Source organism: Artibeus jamaicensis, unplaced genomic scaffold (genome assembly GCF_021234435.1).
Source record: "Artibeus jamaicensis isolate MK-2021 breed Jamaican fruit bat unplaced genomic scaffold, CSHL_Jam_final contig_548, whole genome shotgun sequence".
NCBI classification, from domain to species: domain Eukaryota; kingdom Metazoa; phylum Chordata; class Mammalia; order Chiroptera; family Phyllostomidae; genus Artibeus; species Artibeus jamaicensis.
The window spans coordinates 21,253,496-21,270,842 of NW_026521883.1; the positions used below are offsets into that span (position 1 = coordinate 21,253,496).

General features: G+C 40.5%; 1 protein-coding gene across 6 annotated transcripts in view; it reads left to right on the forward strand.

Moving 5' to 3' along the window:
• Positions 1-17,347, forward strand: part of ATP8B4 (ATPase phospholipid transporting 8B4 (putative)) — a 234,997-nt gene that overhangs the window by 90,244 nt on the left and 127,406 nt on the right. For all 6 annotated transcript variants that reach the window (XM_037156463.2, XM_037156465.2, XM_037156462.2 and 3 more), the window contains 2 exons: positions 658-756; positions 3,229-3,290. In XM_037156463.2, the coding sequence (XP_037012358.2) occupies positions 658-756; positions 3,229-3,290 (161 nt within the window). The remainder of the gene's footprint in view (positions 1-657; positions 757-3,228; positions 3,291-17,347) is intronic.

Sequence of the window (17,347 nt, forward strand, 5' to 3'; positions counted from 1 at the left end):
CTTTCACGGAACACCAGCCCTGTGGGCTTGTGTAAAACAATGCTGGTGCAGAGTCTAACTCAATGAACTTCTCTTGGGAGCAAATGACATAATACATGGAAAGTACTTGGTACAGTGTCTAGTTCAAGGTAGATGCTCCAAGAATCTCTTTTTGGGAATTGGCGAGGAGTTGGTCAAGTTATTAAAAGTTGAGATGAGAAACTGAGAAAAGGCAAGTGATGTTTATTACCTGGGCAAAGATCATCATCATCTGTGAATGATTTCAAGAAACTTACTTCTTGCTATAGAAAACACTTTAAAAATTTATTTATTTATCTTTAGAGGAGAAGGGAAGGAGAGAGGGAGAGAAATATCAATATGTGGCCTGGTTCACAGGCCCGCACTCAATCCCCTAAGCTACACCTAAGCTACACCAACCAGGGCAAAAACACTTTCTTTTTGCCAGACAGTTTGAAAAGTGATTCAGTGATACTCCTGTTCTATGTGTCCTATAGCCAAATGCAAACACTTAAATTATGGAAAGTCATTTACATTTGTACAAGTAAATGAATAAAATCCCATTAATTTCTGGCAAGTCTTATAAAATACAATGACAACATTTAGAAGATATATTTACTAAATTTAAAAGCTCTAAACTATTTAAAATTTTTGTTTCAGCTGATTCCAGAAATTTCTTCCTTGTCCTGGTTCACCACCATTGTGCCTTTGGTCCTGGTGATAACTATGACAGCTGTCAAAGACGCCACAGATGACTATGTGAGTATTTGCTTTTGAGGAGTCCTGACGTCTTAATGTCAGTTGTGACCTCTCAGAGTAGAAAATGGAGATTCAGTTGAAATTTTTGAATGAAGCTCTTTTGGTCAATGTGATATAAAACTCTTCTGTTATTTGATGATTAATACAGGTTGAAGATTCAGTGATGATTTGAATAATAATATTTAAAAAATGTCTGACTTCCCCACATTATCTAAACTTTGAGAAATAGTATTCATTTAGATGCAGGAATTGCCACAGTTTGGCTTTAAAGTTCTTATTCATATAAACATACTTCACACAAGAATGAAGTGGTAGAGTAGAAAGAAAGAAAGAGAGGGAGGAAGGAAGAAGTTTTGGAGAAAGACGCCCTACCCCACCAGGTTCCAGCAGTGTGACAGGAGGCAGAGCACTGCTCCAAACCTTTCCTTGCCTGAACACCGTGGCCAGTGACATCAGCACTGTGGGGAGGATGAAACGAGGTCCTGTGCGTAAGGCACTGGACGCACAGCCTGCCTCACAGCGGGGACAAAGGTCATGCTTGTTCTCTGCTTACTTCCTTTCCTGGCCGGTTCTCCTCTGAGCCTTCATAGCTATTTCTGAGGTAGAAATTGTCAAGAAGAGCCAGCCTGAGATGACCATTGCTAGTCCTTCCAGACTCTGTCTGTTTTCATACCAAGACCCCCTTTGCAAAGCCTGAGCAGAAGTGAGAGTGGCCCCATCTTAAGGCCCAGAGAGAGGGCAACTCAAAGTTCAGGGGGTGAACTCATTGGTATTTTTTCTGTGATGTCCAGGTAGTTAACTGAGGGAACTATTTTCAGGTTAGATACAGATGTGACTACGTACCACGTCTCTGCTGTCTCCACTGTATTTAATGTTTAAATAGGCTTTTATTTTGTGATAATATGTGCTAGTTCAACCACCAGATACCTTTATGAGGCAGGGTCTTGGCAGAAAAAAGATGTCACCTAAAATGTGGGAAGTCTGGACTAGGATTAATAGTGAGGAAACCATTTAGAAAGGGTATGGAAGAGGAAAAACACAGGGGATACTTACGTGGATGGTAAAGACTACTGCTCGGCCAGGAGGGGCAAAGGAAGGAAGCCACTATAAGACCCAAAGCTGTGGCTGAGTACTGCGTGCAGCAGCTGTGGCTTCTTGTAGAGGAAACAACCACTGTTAACCCAGCTTGACGGAAGCCAGGGAATTTCACCTTCCTCTGGCACTCTGATCTCTGCCAGTGCCACCCAGTGGCCAAACCCGGATGGAAGCAAGAGGGAGAGGACAACACGGGTTAGCTTCCTCTGGCCCAGGGCAGAGTGGAGAAAGATGGGTGTAGATATGGAGAAGCAAATGGAAATTATCTAGCACCCCTGTTAATTTATGTACTTAGACAAAGTAATTGCTTCCATTTCTATTGTTCTATTGGTGGGGAGAAGATTGCATGCTGATGATGGGCTGACTTAATTTACTCTTCTACCAATATTATCAACTCTTTCTATGTCAACAATTGCCAAATATCTTATTCTTCCTAGTAAGTACTTATACCTGGTGCTCAGTGTAACTGGATTCACTGGGCACAGCATAAAGGAAAGATTAGGATGGGTTTGGGAAGGATGTTGAGAAGGCAAGGATGGATTGAAGCATTCGGTGTATTATGATATTGATGTAATATTTGAATATTTTTATAAAGAGAAAACACTAATCCTGGTGATTATGATCTATGAAGTCAGTTTCACGTTTCCTGATACTACTAGCCCTTGTTCATTTAGGCTAATTGGTTGAAACAGCATCTTTAGCCTAATACTATCTGATCTTGATAATTCATGTAGAAAGTCTTGTATGAATGGTTGCTAATTTATGACTTTAGTAGAGGGCTCATAAATAATATTTGAATTCTCTAAGCAATAAAAGGTGTTTATATTACTGGGATATACAATAGGAAATAGGATCACTTAGGCATAAATACACAAATCCACACCAAATGCAGTTCAGTATTGTATTTTGATTTTTTAAAATACTCAGTACTTGATAAGATCACCGTTAACAATTAGAATTTCTAGAGAATAAAAACACATATTATTACAAGTATTTTATTGGCTTCAAAGAAATCTATAAAACAGAATGAATGATGTTCCAACAAAGATATCAAAATTAATGTATGTTTTTTTCTGGAGCTATGCGGCAGAGTAAAAGGCAGATTGTCTTCTTAGAAGCAACTAAAAATGTGTGGAAATTGGGAAGAGCATGTGGCTAGACTCATTCCGTTGGTGACAGGCAGAGCAAGGTTTAATGAGAAGGGTCATGATTTAGACTTAGGACACGTGGAGCCGGGTCCAAGGTAACCATGAGCTGTGCTCATTTTGGACGGATGGTGACATTGTTCAAACAGATGAGCTCAAAGTACCTTCAGTGTCTCTATTTGTGCTGACAAAGTCTGATTTAATGTTTTTTTACAAACACTTTGATTTTCAGTTTCGCCACAAGAGTGATAATCAAGTGAATAATCGGCAATCCGAAGTGCTTATCGGCAACAAGTAAGAAACACATCCTTTGGGTGGGGTTATCTTAAAGACCTTCTGGGGCCACAAAACAGGTCTCAACAATGGGTGGCTTCTTTTTTAATTAGATATATATATTTCTTTTCCCCTTTATTAAAAATTGTAATGTAAGTCCATTTTATGTTTATGGTTCTTTTTTATGCCCAGCAAATGCTTGTGCTAGACACTTAAGGTCTACTTCAAATCCCTTTGCAGTCCCTTTGGTGGGGCACAGATGCATTTCTATATCTAACACTATTCGGAATCGGCACACGTGATGTCTTGTCTATGTAGCGGGTGTTTCATAAATACTGAATTATTTAATTTGGTAATTTCTGGGGAATATTGCTAGAGAACCTTTGATACATTACTGTATCGAGATAGTGATGAGAATTTTGTATTCACTTTATAGCTGATTTTAGAATGAATTATCCACCATAACACAGATTTTTCATTGCTCTCACATTCATCAATCAATAAAGAAATATTTTTGGAAATTGTTCTTGAATCTGAAATGCCTTAAAATGTGTATTTACCAACAACAGAAAAAAACTCCTTCATAAAACTTAGCAAAAAGTAAGTTTCAAATCTTCATTCCATTGTTTCTTATTCTCTTTGTCTTCAGTCTTTTCTTTCTTTTTTTTTTGCTAATGATGAAAGAGAGAAAATAAGTTTGTAACACATACTTCATTCTGGCAGTCAACATTATCTTTCCAAGATTTTGAATCATTTGGATACAGTGAAGAATATAGTTTTTAAAGGATATCATAAAACAGATTTATCACATGAAATGGAAAGTTTCTGGAATGGTGCTTTCATTGTGCTCCCCTCCCCTCAGCAGTCTCCTCCTCCCACGCCTCTTCTCCCTCCAGGAGAGGCTGATGAGGGCTCCTGCCCCAGCATGAATCCCAGGTCCAAGACGTCCTGCCAGGAGCGCTCAGGGAAGCCTCCAGTACCTGGTGGTGCCCACCCCAGTGGGATGCCCACCCCAGAAGTACCTGGACCTTCCTAATCCCCTGCAGGCTTTTTATTTTATCCCTGGATTATGGCCCTCAGGTGCCAACGGTAGAGCCAAAAGCACTTTCCTGATTGCTATAAGGTTGAGTATGAACCAACTACTGTCTGAGATCCCATTCCCTAGATGCAGAACCTGAGATGAGGATTCCCATCAAGTGGTTCATAAGAAAGTTTTCATAGGGCCTTAAGGTGGAGGCCTCAGTGCCTGTCAGTGCTCAGACAGTGCCACAGATTTTAACTGCTCATTGGAGAGTCATCAAAAGATCTGCTAAGGCTATTAGTTCAAATTCATTATGTAACTGTACATATCTTTAACACACTTTATATGAGATGATACTTCAAGGTAATGAGACTAATTATCAAATGTTCCCAGGGAATTAGTTAAAACTGTAAGACTTGAGAAAGTCAAGATATGCAACAGTATAGCTCAATGCCACACACACTGCATTAGCGTACAAAAGTCACCACCTCTTAAAAACTTGCTTAACCACAGCATTATTCAGCGTCAGGACTAAACTGACACTTAAAGTCTCTCTGAGTGTAAAACCCATGCTTTTAACCACCACACTACAGTGGCAACAATTCAAAACTTGCTAACAGTGGAAATGAACCACATGGTTCCAGGCATCTTCTGGCTCAACCATGTCCCACCAGGATCACACTCGTGGAGTCTGTCTGTAACTGTGGTTTAAGACGAAGTTCATTTTTCTTCACCATGCACTTAACATCATTTTCTAAAACAATTCAATATAGAAGAACTACATGCATTCATTACAATGTTAGTGATCAGATATTTGGGAACCTGATGGCCACATGTCTCCCACATGTGCTAGCTAACATTGTCATTATTATTAGAAGTAACTTCAGTGTTACTTCCTTGTGGTTTTGTTTAGCTTTTGGTTGAGTCCTTATGAGGTAGCATCTCTGTAATGCAGTATGGTGTGAGGTTTTAAAAGTATTGTTGCTGATGTTGTAAAGTGGAAGGGAGAAGCACATGTCTTTGAGATGGAGTATTCTTTAGGATTCGGTTAAAATCAAATTAGTTTTTTTAAATTTATTTTTAGAGAGAGGGGAAGGGAGGGAGAAAGAGAGGGAGAGAGAAACATCAATGTGTGGTTGCCTTTGGCACTCCCCCAACTGGGGACCTGGCCTGCAACCCAGGCAGGTGCCCTGACTGGAGATGGAACTGGCAACCCTTTTGTTCGCAGGCCGGTGCTCAATCCACTGAGCCATACCAGCCAGGGCAAGATTTTTAATTTGTAAATTACTTACTACTGTGAACTCTTGAAGGGCACTTTTCTTAAACATGTTTGTGTCCCTTTAGCCTAGCACAGTGTCTGTTAAATTTTCAAAATGGGCAGCAGTATCCTTACTGAGAGAGAATTTACCAGAAGAGCCTGATCTGCCAAATTTTTCTGAGCCCCACCATTAGACAGTTCCTGTGGCTGGGACGGTTGTCTCAGCAGGGTGTTCTCAGGCTATGGACTGGCTTTTGACTTTTTGGTTTTCAGAAATTGGAGATATCAAAGGGGCTCAGATCTGAAATAGCCCAGGGAGCTTCACGTCCTCCTTGGAGCTGGTGGTAGTTGAGGATGCTGTTGGTCTGTGACTAGACTGTCATTGTCTTCCTGTGCTCACGCCCAGCTCCTGTGTACATCACTCCTAAGGGCTTGCGCCTGCCCACTCTCTTCAAAGTGCTGCCCTTGGGGTAGTGGAGCCAGTTTTTCATTGCAGCAGGAGTAGGGAAGATCAGCACTTCAGCCTCAAATTGAACAAGCTGTGAGGTGTAATTTGCACCTCTGAGCTTCTCTGGAGACCAGGCTGAGGATGGGACTTTGCCTGCAGTCACACTCCTGTGTGGCTTTCCCCTCTTTCTTGTATTGCTTCTCATTTGCCTTACCAGTTTCTCCTCTGAGTACTTTCTTATGAACCACTTGATGGGAATCCTCGTCTCAGGTTCTGCGTCTAGGGAACTGGATCTCAGACAGTAGTTAGTGCATACTCAACCTTATGGCAATCAGGAAAATGCTTTTGGGTCTACCGTTGGCACCTGAGGGCCATAATCCAGGGATAAAATAAAAAGCCTGTAATGGATTAGGGGGTTCCAGGTACTTCTGGGGTGGGCATCCCACTGGGGTGGGCACCACCAGGTACTGGAGGCTTCCCTGAGCGCCCCTGGCAGGACGTCTTGGACCTGGGATTCATGCTGGGGCAGGAGCCCTCATCAGCCTCTCCTGGAGGGAGAAGAGGCGTGGGAGGAGGAGACTGCTGAGGGGAGAGGAGCACAATGAAAGCACCATTCAGGAAACCTGGGTCTCTGTAAGTGGCCACTGTGTGACTCTGGGCAGTTAATATTTCTTTGGGCTTCACATCTCCCTCTCTCTCTGCTCAGAAACGAAGAAGGTGGGCAGCTATTTTCCCAGTACGTATTTACTGAGCAAATGCTGTTTGTGGGCTGCAGTGCTTCCACATATAACTCTCATAAAACCCCACCATGTGGACAGTGCTGCCTAATTTTAAAAACAGAGATTAAGACCCAGCTAGGGAGTGACTTGTCCAGGGTTTCATGGCAAGTAAAGATGTAAATTAGACTTCTACCCGGTCATAAAACAATGTATAGACATGAAATTGTGGTCTGCTCATATCTTCACTATTTATTTTATATGGGAAGGGCATTGTATACAATTATAGAGCTATAAACATAATTACATAATAAATATGCAGCATATATGTAATATACGGGGGTGTCAGAAGTAACGTATGCTTGAGTGTGATTGGTAGGGAAATAATATGAATGTAATTTATAGTTTTAATTTGAACATTTCATCTAAAATATCACATAGTATGCTTGAGTGTGATATTTTTATGTCACAGAGTTTCATGCTTATGATTTTGTAATAAAAGTGGGCATTATTGGTACCGGATGCTGTATGATAAACATAGATAACTGTACTTTCGGTGCCTGAAGCATTACTCACCTATGTTCTTAGCATTGTGCAAGCTGTGATGGTGGACATTGTAATCCTCAGCCACAAAATGATTTGAGAAATACAACCCTTTCTTTATAATCTTTCTTTTCAAATTCATTCTTTTTTTTTTTATTCACATTCCTTCTAAATCAGGACCAGTCTTATGCTTCTGCAGTCTGTGACGATATGTGAAAATGCTTAAGAAATAGGTGTTGTTGGCCCAGGCAAGATGACACATGCCTGCTGATGGGATATGTGTGTGCCAGTAGGCGCTTCAGTGTTTGATAAGAGGAGGTTTCCCCGAGTCATGCCAACATCCTTGGCCACAGTGGGAGCACCTGGGCAGGTGAGGGGCTCTCAGAGGGCAGAGGTCATGTAATCTGGTGCTCCTCCACCCGAGCAGCACATTATATTGGTGCCCAGCCCAGCCACAACCCAGGACACTTACATGAGGGTTTTGGAGGTGAGGCCTGGATGCTTTATACACGTGATAGAATCATTTCCAAAATGATTCTATCACATGGAGTTAAGAACTTGTAATGGCAGCCATCTCTTTGCCTGTATCTACATCTTTATGCCTACATCTCGCTAATATTAAAAGACATCCAAGAAAAGAAATCCTGTTCATTTTAAAAATGATAAGCACAGTTTTTCATATTAGAGGTATCCTTATAAAGGAATCACTCTATAATGCTTATTTATATTTATTTCTGTGTTCAAGCTCCAGTGTTTAGTCAAACATTTGGCCAATAAATAACTACTTTACTATGTTTTCCTTTCCTTCAGAAATTAAAATTTTAATTTTTCCCATTTTCGTCTTTTCTTTCTCCATTACATGTATTGTTCTCAGAGCAGAGTCACTTGTTGACTTGCACATATTTATGCCACTTCCAATATTTGCTGTTCTGCCTTATCAGCATTTCTAGTCCTGTGGATTTTGATAAGGAAAGGTGTGTGGAGATTGTCTGCTGCCCAGTGAGGTAGCCGCTGGCCACATGGACCTGCTGAGCACTTGAAATGTGGCTGGTCCCAGTTAGATGTGTAGTAAATATAAGGTGTACATACCAGGTTTTGATGACTTAGTACCAAAAGCAGGTCATTAATAATTTGTTATATGTTGATTCAATTTCAAAATTGTGATATTTTGTATACAGTGGATTATATAAAATATATTAAAATGAAATTTATCTTTTTAAAAACTCTTTTTGAATGTGGCTAATAGAAAATTTAAAATTACCTATGTGGCTTGCATTTGTGACTGGCATTCTGTTTCCACTGGATGGCACTGCTTTATACAACAGCTTCGTTACCGGTGAGGGAAGAAGCAAGCAGAGGAGAAAGGAAACTTTGCTATGACTCTGGCCTTCTGATTCTCGGCCTTGGATCCCCTGTTCGAATCTTGCAGGCTGCCAGCATTGTGGGTTGTATAACTATTCACAAATAGAATCAGCATCACTTTTGCATAATATTTTTACACCCCTAACATTTTTTGAACTTATACTGCTGCCTGAGAACAGTCTGAGCTCAGATGCCTCAGTGCAGTTACCCCTCTCTCGGTCAGGGCATTTCCCGGACACCTCTAGACTTCAAATTGCTCCTGACCATCAGCCTTTTGTGCAACACATTCCACTTCATACCTTCCTGCGCATTGGTAAATTTGCTCAGATTTTCCAGGCTCTTTCACAGAATGTTCCCATCAGTCTTATTCCATCATTTTCCATTTGGAAACTGTGGGTATTTGTAGGGAGAGACAAGAGCTTTCTTTCAGTGCTGCAGAGTATTATCTGCACTATTCCAGCTTGTTATTCCTAGATATTACTCCTGCATAATTATGTGAACAAATATATATTTCTATAGAAACAAATTTTCTCTTTGTTTAATCAACTTTTCCAGTTTGAAAGATAACTCCCACTGGATATTAAGATAGAAAATTTTGTTTCCTTTTTTTTAGCATATAGTTATTCTTTCATTATAAAAGTAGCAGAAGGCCATTAAGAGAAATTTGGAAAATAAGAAAAAGTGGAGGGAAAAAAATAACATTCACACTTCCACTATCCAAAAGCATTGCTATTTTGTTTTATGTCCTTTCTGTCTTTTTTCCTATGCCAAGATTTCTTATAATTGTGTGTGTGTGTGTATATTTTTTTCTGTTTTTACCTCATATCATATCATTATTGGTTTCCAATGTCTTTCTATTATCTTTGTACACATAATTTTTACAGGCTGCATAAATGCATGTCTCATAATTCAGATAAGAGCTTTCTTATTGTTTGATATTTCATTTGCTTTTAATTTAAAATATAGTTTCTTGATCTCTCTGAATTGATAGAGTTACCCTTTTTCCCAAGACTGGGTTTTTGTGATGTATTTATAAAACTTACCTAGAAAGATTACATTGTACCCATTATTTCCTATATGTAGAAGTAGAAAGAATGGGAAGCATTGTTACTCAGTCCACCAACAACGACCTTGATCAAGGCCCCAGGGTACAAGTGCGAGCAGGACCAGGTCGGACACACTGAACCCGGGATGTTTCAGTCTCATCAAACATGGGCGTTCCCGAATGGGTGGCTGTCAGATTTCCCAGTCTATCTTGCCTTAATCGTATAAAAAAACCCTAAAATATTCCACTTAAAATATATATTAGTGGCTAAATTCCCAAACATCAATAATTTGAAACAGTGTGAATATAAGTTTTATATTATAATTACTAGCTACATAGTGCTCACACGTAAAGTATGTCCATCAGTTCCGGTCTGCAGAGTTCGTAGAGTGTATCTGGGAAGTGACTGGGCAGCGGGACGCGCAGACCCTTCAGGCAGCTATGACGGACTCTTTCCCTCTTCTTTGTCCTGCCAGAGTTGAGGTATGTAGGCCAATGCCAGCAGATCTATCATTTGCTGCTGAATTCTTGGAGATAACTTACCCAAGAGAGGGAGAATTTCATGTATGGCACTGCCCTCTTCTGGATTTGATCCAGAATGTCGGTCTTGGGTGAGAGTGGATTCTTCTTATTAAATTTGCTCTTTTCCTTCTTGGGCACCTGAAACCAAAATACCGAAGATCATTGAACTTCATGCATCTGAAGCTGACACTACTTAGGGTGTCTATGTGCTTCTTGTTGGCAGTGGGGGAGTGTGAGCATGCAGGGTTCTGGGATTCTGTTGATCACGTGGGAGAACTGATGAACCCTGAGTTGAGTAACCTTGTCTCCATCAGGGCTTTGTTAGCTTGCATTGGAGTGGAGGCCTCTGTGGTTAAACAACAAGGCAGAGCACCGACTTCCTGAGTTTTTAAAAATTTTTAGCCCACCCAGGTAATTTGTATGTTAATGATGGTACCACTGGGTCTACAGGAGAGCTATTTGGGGTCTATATAAAGAGACTGCATATTTGAAAGGAAAACTGAGGGAAAAGACCTCATTTTTTTTCTTTTAAACAATGTTAGTAAGACACACCATAATAGGCTTACATGACAGCGAGTTCAAAAGGAAGCTAGTGGGAGTGGTCTCCGCAGTTTTTCCAGAGGAAGTTGTTTAAAAATTAATTTAATTTTTAGCTCATGCTACTAAATCACAGAAAACATGTTTGGAAAGTAGTCACCCTCAACAAATTAATTTCAGTTTCTTTGGTCTTGGTTTCTTGGTCAGTTTCTGCATGTCAGCTCCGCAGATGGAAGTGTCCACTTGCCAGCGGCTGGTTTCTGTGTGTGAGTCGTGACACTGTTAAGGTTCTTATAAGTGATTTTCCGTTGTAATCAATTATTATGGTGCATAAATATAACTTTTTAAAGTGTTAAATTTCTAAATGGTGACTATTTCCCCAAATGAGGTACATCTTGAAATAACAGAAAATTATATTTTCAAAACTCTGCATATGAGCTTTTCAGTGGCATCTCCTAATTTCTTTTTAAAATTTATATAATCCAGATGTTAGCTGCTCCCTTTTGCTCCTTTTAGAGCTCTCTCACTGATATCTATCTCCCTTTTATTACTCAGAGTGGTTTGGTTCTTCCTTGGCTCTGAACTCCAACCCATCACAGCTGCTCACCGAAATAGCAGATTTTTCTGTAATGAGGACCCACCTATTCATGACAAAGAAAGCTTAAACTACACCATGCTCTATGCAACATTTAAAACTCAATTCTCTCTTTTGTTAAAAAATAGATTTATGTATCTCTTCACTGTTGTCATAGGGAAGACATCTAGAATTTATTTTGAAAGAACAAACCCATACTCAAACTACAAAGGCCTTAGGATTTCATAATGTAAAGCTCTCTTAAGATCTTAAAATATGAAAGAGAAAAGAGATTATAATATTATAGGGAGTAAATTTGGTTTCAATCATAGCCCACATGTTGTCTATACCAAATCAAACAAACATATTAACAGCATTTGTTCATTAACTACTTATTGTTGATTAAATACTTACACATTTCTACTACAGGAACATTTAGCTTTAAGTATCCTGAGATAATATCAGTGGGTTAATTTCATCCATGCATTTTAGATTGCTAAATTATCTGTCTGCTGTTGGTAGAAAATTAAGAACAATTAAAAAAGAGTATGAAGAAAATATAGAAATTACTATTGATTCTACTACCCAACTAAGAGAAAACCAAAATGAACTTGTGAAGGCATTTTATTGCTCCCTTTCCTTCTTCATCTTTGCTTTCTCCTCTTGTCTTATCCTTTCAAATCTTCCAAAGAATAGTCACTTAAAAATTAATTGAGCTTTTACTATATTTTACTGTTGTGGTTTGAATGGTGTCTCCGTCCCCACAAAAATATGCCCATTGGAACTTGAGTGTTTTCTTTGAAAAAAAGTCTTTGCATATGTAACTAAGTTAAAGATCTTGAGATAAGGTCATGTGAGTAATCCACTCACAAGTGTCCTCTTAAGAGAAGGAAAGAAAATACACAAAGAAGATAATGTAAAGATGGAAACAGAGACTAGAGTTAAACTGTCCCAAGTCAAGCAACGCCTGGGGCTACTACAGGTTGAAAGTGAGGTGTGGAACAGATCTTTCCCTAGAGCCCCCAAAGTGAGTGCCACCCTGATGACCCTTGATTTTGAACATCTAGCCTCCAGATTTGTGAGAGAATAAAGTTTTGGTGCTTTAAACCACCTAGTTTGTGTCATCTGGTGTAGCTGACGTAAGAAATGAATGCTCACTTGTGGTCAGCTTTTAGTTGAGAGGTTCTGCTTGTTCATTTTTTAACTCACTAGACATTTATTAAATGCCTACTAATATGTCAGGCAGGATGCTATATGCTGGGAATGCAAAGTTAAATAAAACTTAATTTCTGCCCCAAATATAATGCAATCATACTTACTTAGTATGCCTTTGGCTTATCTCTAGAACTGCCACAATACTCTCAGCATTTTATTGTTTTTAATCACGTGTAAAGTCGGTGAGCAAAGTGACTCATCTCATTAGGAATGTTCACCTTTTGAAAATTCTCATTGGAATACAATCCCTGCAGACGAGACAATGTCAGGTGGCAGAGAACCTTAGCAGGCCTTGGGAACCTGGCTGCAAATGGTGCCTTGCAACTGTAACTCAGGGACCCATGAAACCAACCATCTTTAAACTTGAGTAGTGTTCCCATGGAATAAGATCTGTTTCCTTATTCCATGCCAGGAATTTAAAAAATTATCTCTGCTTGTTGATTTCTGGCAAACATTAGATGTGCAATAATAGAAGAAGAAAAAGCAGGGCAGAGAGCATAGGAAGTAAGAGTAATGATCTTTAAATTAGATCAAAAGACTCAAAGGCACTTGGGAGATTTGGGGGCTGTAAGAGTGTCGTCAACAACACATGGAAAGGGAACTCTGGCTGTAGCACTGTGGGCTGGTCACTAGAGGTGAGGAAGAAAGAGAAAGTAGAATTGGGGTGGTGATGCTCAACATTGCAGAAGGAGGAAAATGGACTATAACGATGGAGAAAGAAGAGATTTTGAAGATGTGAAGAAAGATGATAGCATTTTAAAATGGAGACTACATATGTAATAAAGTTTGCTTTCTGTAAGCTTTAGAAAAGAAGTGAGTCTTTATTCAAAATAACTATTTATTGGATTTTAAATTTGACTAAAGTCCTGTGGTAAGCCCTAGGTGAAGAAGTTGAGCAGAAAGAAAAAAAGTGAAGTATTGAGAAATGGAATTCAATTCGGGAAGGCTTCTCGGGAAAGAGCACACAAACATCAGTGAGATTGAAGGGGCTATGCTGGCAACTAGGAATGAATTTTATCTGATCATCTAATTTGCTCTGTGTGTCAGTCACACGTATTAAGCCTGCATCAGGACTCGAAGTAGAAATTTCACAGGGGCACTGAGAGTAGTGGCAGGGATCTCTGTTAACTACTCACCCATCTGTCTCTCAGCCTCAGTTGTGTAACGCTCCTCTGTACCGGCACTATGCTAGGTGCTAGGGAGACAGGGATTCATGTTCCTCCCCTCAAGAAGCCTGGACTTAGGGGAAGAGATGGACAAATAAAAAGACTTTTTTTATGGTAGTAAGTGCCATAATAAAAGGAAATCTGAGATGCTGTGGAAACACTCACTTGGGAGGTCCCCACCACAAATTGGGAGGGTGGTAGCAGGGCTATCGTTGTCTCAGAGAAAGAATTGGCTCCCAGCAAGTATCAGCCATTGAAAAGCTAATTGAATGATGGGGTGAGAGAGAGAGGGGAGATAGGAGGATTAGGGAAGGATTTAGGCTATGAAGAATGACTAGCTCCTCATAGGTTTAGTGCAGAGGGAGGCTAAGAACATGCCGGCTGAAAAATACAGATAGATAAGCTAGCATAAATTCATCACTACAGCTATGTGCTCTGATAAAGTGTGGTCCAGCTACGCCTGCTGTCTTCATGTATAGACTGCTCATGCAGCACTGTTGAAACCTGTATTGTCCTGTACCTCGAGGCAGGAGGCTGTTGGGGAAAGCCCACTAGCCTGGTATCAGAAGACAGAGGTCTGGTGCTGGCTCTGTTACTAATTGGCTGTGTGACTGAGAACCATGGACTTCGTTCGGTTCTTTCAGCTGCAAAACAAGGGGGTTGGATGCTAGTCATTTTCAAATTCTTCTTTTTCCAATCAGCAGAGCCCTTTCAAATGAAATCCTATATGGAATCTTAACATGCAGAACAGATACAAGTGCTGCTCAGGATGAAGCTGGGTGGGGGAGCACGTGTTATTGGCCGCCCCCTCATCCTCTGTGGCAGACATCATTGGACTGTTTGGTGCTTTTCTAAATGAGAGCTGAGGACTGCCTGGGTCCAAATCTACTGGGGCACAGATCCGTGAGTCTTTCCCCAGACCTCCAGATTCAAAATCTCTGGGTTTGAGGCCTATGACTCTATTTGATTATCACTTAGTGGAATTTTTATGCACATTGGAATTTGAGTACCATTGGGCTAGACATTTCAAGGTCCCTCCCAGTCCTCAAATACTGAGACTCTGTAACTCCCTACAGCATTGTTGTCATGATGAGGCACCCGAGAAGGGAAGTCAGAGACTCTACAGGATAAAAATATTTAACCAAAAATGGGAGGTTAGAAGCGTAAGGGTGGGTATGATAGTAATGATAATAAAATAATAATAGACAGTGGAAGAGGAGAATTGGACATAAGCCAATAAATTACAGAATGGATTAGGGAAAGAAGAGAGCAACCTTAACCTGGGGTCTTCCAAAAATGAAGATGATGTATTTCAGATGGACAAAATTGTAGCAAAAAGTGTCAGGAGATGATTCAAAGCATGAGACTGCCAGAGTTAATGCCCTGACCTGATCTTCCCATAAATCCTGTGCTCACTTCTGTCATAGCAGGCAGTGTCGTAAAGGTCTCCTTCTCTTTCATTTATTTGTCTTCACATGCTGATGTTTGTTAGGTGCTGGGAATACAACAAACCCAAATAGACAAGTAGTCATGCTGAGTAGTGTTTCATTACAAGCTGAGGCAAGAGTGCTGCTAAGGACAAGATTGTGAGAGAGAGAGAGAGAGAGTTGATCAGGCAAGTGTGGGTGATGGGATGCAGAGGACACTTCCAGGGAAAGGTAACAGCATGTGCAAAGGCTCTGTGGATGGAGGAGGATGGGGTCTATGAGGGACTGAGTGGCAGAAGCATGGAGAGTAAGGCTGAGAGAAGAGCTGTGGGACATAAGGCTGGAAAAGCAGCCAGAGTCCAGAACCTGCCAGACCTTACTTGTCTGTCCTTACACTCTTGCAAGTTACTGGAGGCTGAAACAATCTCTGTATTCCCATCACTTAACTGAACAGTGTCCTGCCAGATGCATTTAAGTGAATTCAGTAAATCATTTTGAGGCAAGAGCAAAATATCTCTTAGGTACATCCCTTTCCTCTCTTTCTTCCCTACAATTAATGTGGAGTGGGAGGAGGTGTCCACATAGTACATGTTCTGTGAACATCATTGTCTGCTGTCATTGTCACTTGAGATTGGTGTTTGCTGTGGGGTATTTGGAAACGAGACCCATCTTTAATCCAAGTGCTCTGTGTTACTGGGAGTCTCCCCGATGTTGCTGCACCTGAATGTGCATGGGACCCTGTCTGACATTTAAAGAAAGGGAGAGGATTAAGTCCAGCTGGGCTTCACTTCTAACTTATCAGAGCTCAAGGCAGTAGTATTTGAAACAATGCTCGCTGTTTCTTTAGCAGCTACCCCCTGGTTGCAGCATGTCAGGAAGCAAACATGTGGGAACCTGGGCAGCCAGAGACACTTGGACAGAGATGCGGAGATGGGCTTCCTTGTTTCCACATCAGATATTTGCCTCTAACAGGACTATTTGAAATACCTGGCTTAGCAAATCCTGTTAACCCAGCTTGCCTCATCTGGTCACCTTGCTCCTTACCCAGCATTTCTGTTTAGACATATTTTCTCCCTTCACACTGCTAAATTTAAGGCTTAATTTTCAAATCAAATGCTCATGTGGCTGGTTGCCTGAAAAATCACATGTGGAGAGCTGAGAGACCCAGGCAGGGAACTGTGCCCTTGCTTCTGGAGAGCAGGTCTGGAAACCATATGAATTGTAAATAGTTTTAAAATGTAAAAAAGTAAAGCTTTCTGCCAAAAGGAGAGGGCTGAGTTTCTCCCCCCTGCCCCACCCTTTCTAGACTCAGTTATTAGGTATCTGTTGAAAACTACTGACCTCTATCATACAATCTGCTTACTGTCTCCATCAGCTGGGGCCGGATGAGCAGGATTTAACCCCCTTGAGGACTCGGCTCTGCCAACACTTGCTTTATTAGAAATAGGTTTTGGGGTCACAGCTATGAACCATGAGTAAATCTGTTAGATGCATGATTTTCAAGGAAATTTGCCCTCTTTCACTTAATACTCTCTTCTGAAACTTGGGTGATAGAAATAGGTTAACATTTCAAAAATAACAGTGCAATTTTCCAGTAAGAGCAAGAAAGAGAATAACTAGGAAAAGGGACATGGCTTCCTTTATTTGCTCCCCACCAAGTACCTAATCATGTTCTGCAGCATCACTGCCCACATCAAGAGACCTTGCTCAGCGTATGCTCATTTTCTTCGTTGTGGTTTCCTTTCTTACCTGACCTTTCGTCATAGAAAGTAGTTCCTTACAAGTTGTTGTTGTTGTTGGTTTTGGCTTTAATTCTGGTAGGTGCCAAGTCACAGAGACACTGTCACTTTTATTCTGTATTGGCAAATGTCTTCAGATTCCTCTTGTTTTCCTCTTGTATTCCAAATTTTGTCCTCTTTTAATATAGCATCTCTCACTCCTCTTTTAGGGAAAAGAAAATAAAAACTGGAGTTGAGATACAAAAAAATGATAGGAAAACAGTTTTCAATATGGGCCTTTTAGGGTAGAGAATGCATTTTAGGATACTTAGATGTCTAAAGAAGTAGAGATCATAGCAGAGCTTATGCAAATAAATAAGCAAAGGACCACAGGATAAATGCTTACAATTGGCAGGAACATTTGTTGATGTTCAGTTTCAAATCTGGTACTGATAATGTCGAACTGCTCAAATGGTACCTAATTATTGGCCACCATCTCTGGCATGAAATCTCCCAATTAGCCAAG